The 8,236-nt window shown below is 37.3% G+C and overlaps 1 protein-coding gene and 1 pseudogene across 2 annotated transcripts; one reads left to right on the forward strand and one right to left on the reverse strand.

The window, feature by feature from the left end:
- The first annotated feature begins 3,265 nt into the window (after window positions 1–3,265).
- Window positions 3,266–5,270, forward strand: LOC145905387 (carbohydrate sulfotransferase 9-like). 2 transcript variants are annotated; one of them, XM_082992575.1, is made up of 5 exons: window positions 3,266–3,587; window positions 3,910–4,049; window positions 4,190–4,403; window positions 4,722–4,890; window positions 5,040–5,270. In XM_082992575.1, the coding sequence occupies exons 1-5, from the start codon at window positions 3,362–3,364 to the stop codon at window positions 5,245–5,247; spliced, it is 957 nt and encodes a 318-aa protein (XP_082848701.1). In that variant the 5' UTR covers window positions 3,266–3,361; the 3' UTR covers window positions 5,248–5,270. The 2 variants fall into 2 exon arrangements, with proteins under 2 accessions (XP_082848701.1, XP_082848702.1); XM_082992576.1 differs by having other exon boundaries at window positions 4,722–4,845.
- A 28-nt stretch (window positions 5,271–5,298) lies between these two features.
- LOC145906972 (putative methyltransferase-like protein 24) lies at window positions 5,299–6,740 on the reverse strand (annotated as a pseudogene).
- Between the last annotated feature and the right edge of the window lie 1,496 nt (window positions 6,741–8,236).

Below are 8,236 nucleotides of genomic sequence, written 5' to 3' on the forward strand. Positions count from 1 at the left end.
ATAAAAGATTACATTGGCCCTGATTTGTAGAATTGTTTTTGCTTGTTGCATCACGATACACTAACAATACGTTATGTTACGCCCATTGTGATCACCAGAAAGTTACCAAACTGCTTTTGTACAGTCGCCTAGTTTCTTGCGTTTACAGCAATACACTTATTTTGTCAACCGCTTTCTAATGTTATAATTAGGTTCTGTTTGATCAAGTCGCGATGCGTTGCGTCTACTGCCTCTGTACATGAGTAAATTGTTCGTCGAACAGGCGCGAGAACAGTTTGCTGTGGAAAGCATAGGCTGTAATTACACCTAATTTTCTTTGCATTTGCAAGGACCGAAGGTACACTATACTAAGGGAGAGATAGTGCTGCATGATGCTGAAATTTTGGCCGTGTTGAAAGTTGTACATGAAGCAGATTTGTCCTAGTTATTTTGGATGGATTTAAACTAATAAAACTAACTTGCAGTAAAGTTATTTGAAGTTGTGACTGGTCACGTGGTGTACATGAATGCGCCTTGCAAAAACGCCCTCAACTAGAAAAACCCATCTCTGAATGCTTTCATTTAAAAAATATGCATATTTAAGAACACTATTTACCGATATGCTCAGAACTTTTCTTCATTTCTGAGAATGAAGAGACCGGCCCATACTGTTGTCAACATTTTCATGATTCATACGAAACACGTTTCGGCAAGAACTTATGCCATCATCAGTTGAAATGACGCGGTTGATGTAGTTCCATCATAACCTGCTATAGCTGAACTGACTAACGTCACAGATAAGGCTCGCGCGGTTGGTGACGTCATGTTGTTATCGGCCCACACCACTAAAGGCGGAAAATGCGCAGCAAACGACACAAAACGCGAATAAGTAGCCTACACAACAAATGTACATTTAAATGGGAACATTCGTCATGCATCAGTGCACTTCATTCCTACTGCATTTAAATACTAAGGGTGGTAAGTAATTTGCAAACCACTAAAAAAGTTACGGCTGATATTTGGTGAGATTTTTGTTTTGCAAGTATGTATAATGTTATTACTTTCTTCAACCTTTCTTTTCTCCATCATTTTTAACATTGTCAAACATAAAATAATATTCATTACAAACACTGTCTATGCTTCGTTACTATGCTTATGAATTTACTTGTTTTTCCAGGAAATCGTTAACTTTATACATCTGTGTCTAAATATGTCTTTGTCCAAAACATGCGATGGAGAGAGCAGCAAACCAGTTTCAAAATCTTTACAACAGGATGCTAAACTTTCATTTGGAGATAAAAACTTTCAAACACGCAGTAAAATGTCGGACAAACGGCAGCTTTTTGACCTTCTGCAAGCTCAACATGAGAGGAAACTTTTCGATCCGACCAATTTGGACGACAGATCAGGAAAATGTGTTGTTTGTGAGAAATTCTTTGATCGAAAGACAAACCTGGCGATTCATATGAGGACCCACACTGGTGAAAAGCCTTTCCAATGTAACGTATGCGAGAAACGATTTACTGAGGCACAAACTTTGACTTCCCACATGTATACTCATACGGGAGAGAAGCCTTACGGTTGCAACATCTGCGGAAAAAAGTTTAGCACAGGCGGCAACTTAACCTCACATCAGCGAACGCACACTGGTGAAAAGATATATATGTGCGACATCTGCACGAAAAGTTATACCTCCCATGATGCTTTGAAGGCGCACTGGCGAAGACATTTGGGAGAAAAACCCTATACCAGTGCAGTAAAAGCGAGAAGAAATTCACGCAACGCAGTAACTTGAGGCAACATATGCTTACCCGCGGCCCAGTCGGAATTTATGGCCGGTTTATAATCGATCATGTGTGAACTCTTTTGGATTATATTCGATTATCTTTGACAAAATATGTCTATGATAATAACTAAATAAACATACTTGGATTTTCACCGAATATTAGATATGACTTAGTCTTCCGATTTCAAAGATAATGATCAAATAATTATGCACTTTTGATTTCTGAACCTCGACCATCGCTTTATCCATGAACACGGGACCATAAGAATATTTATCATTAATATAACAATAGGTTAAAAAATGGAAACTATGTTTCGTATTATTACCAGAAGTTCACAGATTAGGCTATTTAAAAGTTTGGGGTAAAGAAGAATTACTTTATCAAATAATTTTTACTGACTGAAAAAGTGTGTTGATTTCTATTGCACATTTTATAATGTTTAATGTTTGCAAACAATGCAAAACATTTTGTTGATTTGTATCGCTTTATCTTATGTCGTGAATAATTAATTTTTTTAAACGGTTTCAACCGCGCTGTCGCATCACGTGACTTCTTTAACCAATAAGCGATTTCCTCGTTGACTCGGCAGATACGGGCAAATGACTACTGTCATTCTGGCAGAATCCAAAATTATTGTTTCGCGAAATGCGTTCCGCATCAATGAGCAGCATTGCACGAGAAGGTTTAACTTATACAAAGGAGTTTATTGCGGGTATATATCATACAAGTAAGCATTATTTTGCAAAATATTTCACTTGTTAATCATTTCGTACCAATACCTCTGTAGAAGTCCCAAGTTTATATTCAAAATGACCTGAAATACGGATCTTTTACCGCTTTTTTGCATTGCCGGTGACGTCACTTTCAATCAAGTGCCAAACCACTTTCCGCTTTATAGGATTTTTTCAAAATCTCAGTATCTGTCAAGGATAGAGTGGAAAATAGCGTGAAAGTAATAACAATTGGTAGAGATCCCACGTATTCTATCAGAATGACCTGAAACACGGGTGTTTTTGCGCTTTTTTGCCTTGCTGGTGACGTCACTTTCAATCAAGTGCCAAACCATATATTTGTCTCGAACGAAAGCCAATAGATTTGAACCCACAAAACATATTTTTCCATAATGTCGTCATAAAATGTAAATCACATTCTCTTCCACTTTCCGCTGATGAGCATCGTGTAATCTTACATACCACAATTGACCCCGCGGCTATTAGCGAAACGTGCAGTTTTGTTGATTCTCATATTTAACTTACAAGCTGTTGGAGCAACGTCGTTCCGCTGTGCAAAAAAATTTTGTTCGATTAATGCAACAGGAAAATGTGTAAGTTGTATTTCAAAACTTTTTCTTTGAGCATTGCTTTGTATAAACAGGATTGCAAAATGTCAGATTTTGAGCGCCGAGCAGAGGGTGAGAAAATACAAATTAACTTATTTCTAAAAAAAGCCAATCGTTACTGGCAATTAATAAGCCTGTCTGTCACATGTTATTCAGAGAATGTAGCTAATGTGGTTATAGGCACTGTTCTAAATCTTTAGGCAAAGACTCTCTGGCTAAATTTCTGTAAGAAAAAACAGATTGAGTCAAACAAAACATGAGCAGCAGGATTTCTTTGTTGCTATTCGGATTCTTTGTAGCCGTTGTTGTCATAATCATGTTTTCTTATGAAAATCAACTCAAATCCTGGTCCAAACAATCCGATTTATTTTCTAATAACACCATGAAAAGTTGGTCAAATGTGTCAGAACATTTTATGGAACGTATGCAAATGAGAATGGATGAGCGTCGAATCCGAATTCGGGAGATTTGTAACAAACTAGGTAAGAAAATAATCTGTCCTTCTTATATAATTAACGTGACTTTTATTGTCCGACAAGCTGCATAGCAGGTGAAACACCGTATAGTAAAAGTCGCGTCAAATGTGCCAGATGTAGACAGATTATTAAAATATAATATGCTTGGGGGCAACAGCAACCTACTATAGGTAAAAAAAATGAATTTGACGCAACCTACTTTTAACATCACGCCTCATATCTCAGCTATCAAGTAATTTTTTCGGTAAGAGAGTTTCAACAGCTGACTTTAAAGCTGTCATACATTTTTTAAGTTAAACAGTTGAACTATAAAGTCTATTTTGTGAAGGTTTTCATCACGACAAAAACAAAATAAGAAATTCGATGATTTATTCAACCAAACACAAAACCATCTTTTGTCAAATTCCGAAGACTGGAATAACTCGATGGAAGCAGTTATTTACTGAAATGAACGGCGAACATTTTGAAGTAAGATGTATTCGAGTAGGCCTATACGTAAAATGGTTTCATGTAAGTTATTTCAAATGTGGAAAAACTATTGGAGTTGAAAACAGGCCTCGTGAATCAGGGTAAAACAATTTATAATTCAATGCACCTCTGCTTTTCAGGAATCCCAGTTTACCAAAAACTTTAAAGAGCAATTCCAACTGGTCGGAGAAGAGAGAAAAGTCCTCTTGTTAAAAGATGATTGGTTGAAAATGACGGTGGTTCGAGAACCGATGGAACGTCTGATCTCAGCTTTTAGATCAAAACTGGCTAAACCTGATGGCACTGTATATAAGCCCATTGCCGAATCAATTCAATTTCAATACGGAAACAAAAGTGATTTAAATCCACAGTGTAACAGTTTGTTTTTGCGCAAAATTTTTACCAAACAGTTTAATCATGATACTAAATTTTGAATTTGTATCAAAAAAATTTTAGAAAAATATATTTAAAATCATTTAAACAAACCAAAAAAAGAATATTTCATATTTGACCCGTCAAACCTACGTTGACGCCTAAATCCAATATAATCCAAAATTGAACGCCTAAATTATCTTAATAGGTCCTGGGAGATTTAAGTATTCAGAATAATTAACTTTAAAGCTAAACTCGATTCTTTTATTTCAAAACCAAGAAAACCTTTTGATCTCACAGCACGTGGTGGACTTGACTTCAATACATTCATCAACTATTTAGTACTCGGCTATCCAAACTCACTACTGAAAGACGACTACCACTGGAAAAAATACTCCACACTTTGCCAACCATGTGACGTAAGGTATGACGTCATAGGGCACCAGGAAACCGTCAGCGAAGATTCGAAGTGGGTGCAAATTACCAAATGGCAAGTTTAAGACTTGTCTTCTATGTATTGCTTAATGTCATTTGCTTTTTTGAATCTTAAAAAGCCATAGATGGGGTAAAAAAGAGCACTCAAAAATTCTTAATTTCATTCAAATATTTGCAACACAGATATGCTCTCAAAACCATAGGAGCACCTCCAGATCTAGAACTGGGGTCAGCTTATCCAAACAAAACCGATGACGACATGGTTCTGCGCTACTACTCAACCGTGAAACCACGTGAGCGAGTGATGCAGCTCTACAACTTGTTATTGGACGATTACTTGTTATTCGGTTACCCACCACCTCCGTTACTGAAAAAACTGTTTGATAACTGACATTGCAGTTAGCCTCGAAATGCAAGCGAAAAATTTTTTTGGCATATTATTCGACAAAGACAAAGTTATCACGTTATCTGTTATGTCGAACAAGCGAAATTGAAGGTTGTGGTGTTGCGATAGCTGTCTGTAGAACATCATACATCGCCGTAGCCATTTGGGTCTGGCAATGGGCCCTGCTAGATGTATTCCTAAACCAAATTGTCTCACGCATTTGTACAAGCCTGTGTCAAGCAGTTCTTGTATGACCTGTAACACAATAATTGATTGTTATAATTTTTCATTATTTGCTGAGAAACTCAAACAATTTGTAGAAAATAATCTGACCTCGTCTTCAAATCCACCACCGTCAGGGTTGTCAATATCCACCTTCAAGTAATCTAAATACCTTCCGTTGTGTCCAAGTTCCTTGAGTAAGGTACCTGAAATTTCGGGTATGATAAACATGCACAGCACGTATACCGAGATCATTAAGACTTACGCAAAGTTCGCATTTTCCATCCGTGGTCATCTTTGCCGTTGTCTTTGGAACTGATGCCGATTTTATGAAACAAAACCCCAAATTCACGTCTGAAACCGTCATCGAGAGGCGTCGCTACATGAAAGACAGAAAATTATATTTTGTGGAAAATGTTCAAGAAAAAGAAGCTGTCGAATCGCGCAACTAAATGCTATTCAAATATGATTTAAATTAGTGCAGGAAATGCGAAATGCTTAATATAATCACCAAGTGGCCAGAAAAAATTGCATTCGCTGCAAGAGATAAAGTTTCATCCAACCTCAAGCTGTCGTTACACAAAATCATTCAAAACACATGAAAAAAATGGGAAAAAATCCCACTTGGATCAAACGAGTGAACTTCACATTCTTTGTTGGCCATTGCGTCATCAAAACTAAAATCTCCTCCCACACCGATTGAGTAAAGCAAACATTGGTAACCATCAGCAGTTTTTCCCTTCCAATATTTAGGCTCTAAACATACTGGATACGAACCGTCGCCATCGTCGTCCTCCAAGTGTTTCCACATTTGAACAATTATACTGAATTTTTTTCAGTAAACTTGGACGATTGTAACGCAACTTGGGCTTACAAATTTTGGCAAATTTGCGAGTAAATTTTTTTCAAGGGATGCAAACATACCCGAGGCTGGTAGACGTTGTTCCACAAAGTATCAAATTCCTCTCTGGCGATCGTGTGAACTTCAAGTTTTAAACAAATATTGCCAAGCGAGATAATTTGTTCGATACATTGCAATCGTGCAGCATAGTGGTGTTAACCTTAAGGTTGTATTGTATACGCCACGCTTTTGAGGTGTAGGAATAATGTTTAAATGGGAATATTCATCACGCGTGAGTGCACTTTATTTCTACTGCATTTAAATACCAAGTAATTTGCAAACCACTAAAAAAGTTACGACTGATATTTGGTGAGATTTTTGTTTTGCAAGTATGTATGATGTTATTACTTTCTTCCACCTTTCTTTTCTCCATCATTTTTATCATTGTCAAACATAGAATATTATTCTGTGCTTTCTCTTTTTTTCAGGAAATTGTCACCTTTATGCATCAGTTTCTAAATATGTCTTTGTCCAAAACACACTGTAAAAATACTTGGGTATAAATGTTTTGTGTGGTTACGTTTTTTTGGGGCAGTTGCTAGATTTACACAAAATTCTTGGATGGTGTTTTTGGGTACTACATTTTTGTCCTCAATTTGTGAACATTTGGGTACTTTCAATATGGGTTTGTTGTTTGGGGTGGTCTCTAATAGTACCCAAATGTAGAATATAGCTGATGTTGTGGTCAAGAATGAATCGGATCGGTATCGATTTGTTGCGTGTGGCGGTCTTGCTGCCATGTTTAGTCGTACACGATGAAGTCATCAGTTATGTCTAGGTACTTGTGCAATAATTTTTTGGTGCAGTTCTATGGTTAATAGTGCTTGCCTTTTATCTAAATAATAGTGTTTAAGGTTGAGCACAGTCACTCAATGCTACAATGTTAATTGTGTTTACTGCGTCCAGTATTGAAGCAGTGTATGGTGCTGTGAACTGGACCAGTTAATTGTCTCCGTGGACTTGTTTTTACTATAGTCGCATTGAAACGTCACAATCCCGTCATAAATCAATTATACTGTCATAAAGTTTTAAGCGTATCTTATCGCAGTCTCGCATATTCATTATGGACAGGACAGGACGGAGACGTCACATCAGAGAGAAGAAAGGCAGTACTGCACAACATGGGATCGAACCAACCGTCTAGTGAGCGGTGATTCCGCATTAAATTGATAGGGCGCATGGATTGAGTTTGTGCCAGTTTTTCCTGGCGTGTTTGAGTGCAAGTTTATGTTAGTTTCCCAGAGCCATTTTGTTTCGAAACGGTTATTACTATACCACATACATAGCTAGGCACAAAGCCAATCAATTGAGACTGATGTTTAAGTTATCTGTTTGATGCAGAATACGTTTTCAAAAGGACTATGTCATAAAAATGATCCGTTTTAGGCAGTCCACACAAAAAGTAAGTTTAGTGAACAGGTAGTTTGTTGCGGTTTGACAGGACAGCAGATTATTTGTGCTACTGCAGAACGAAAGTCACTTCAAATAGACTGATTAATTAATTTAAGCATATCTGAATCATATTCAAACACCAGTACGGAATAACTTATTGAAATGGTTTCAAATTTTGTCGGCATTTTTTTAACTTTAACGGCGCGAGCAGGACAAATGCCGCCCTTTTTCTTCCTTTCGCCAAAAAGCGCGCCGCCGCGCCTTTTCCCAGAGGAGGAGCGCTCCGGAGAAACTCGCAAGACGCTAACTGTTTGTCTTTTGTGTGTTTTTAGAAATTGTAATTAAACGTGGTCTGTCTGCTTTGGATGGGGGAGCCATGTGAAGACAAAGAAAAAGTTTACAGCGTGTTTCATGGTATGTATAGCACAGTATACGTGTATTGACAAAAGCTAGCCTTTCCAGTTTTTAATAGACTGGCTA

Source organism: Ascidia mentula, chromosome 6 (genome assembly GCF_947561715.1).
Source record: "Ascidia mentula chromosome 6, kaAscMent1.1, whole genome shotgun sequence".
Taxonomy (NCBI): domain Eukaryota; kingdom Metazoa; phylum Chordata; class Ascidiacea; order Phlebobranchia; family Ascidiidae; genus Ascidia; species Ascidia mentula.

Excerpts from the sequence above, each read along its gene's own strand:
- LOC145905387 (XM_082992575.1), top strand. The coding sequence starts at position 3,362 with ATGAGCAGCAGGATTTCTTTGTTGCTATTCGGATTCTTTGTAGCCGTT. Across the intron at positions 3,588-3,909 it reads GGAGATTTGTAACAAACTAG|GTTTTCATCACGACAAAAAC; the intron begins GTAAGAAAATAA and ends TATTTTGTGAAG. Across the intron at positions 4,050-4,189 it reads TGAACGGCGAACATTTTGAA|GAATCCCAGTTTACCAAAAA; the intron begins GTAAGATGTATT and ends TCTGCTTTTCAG.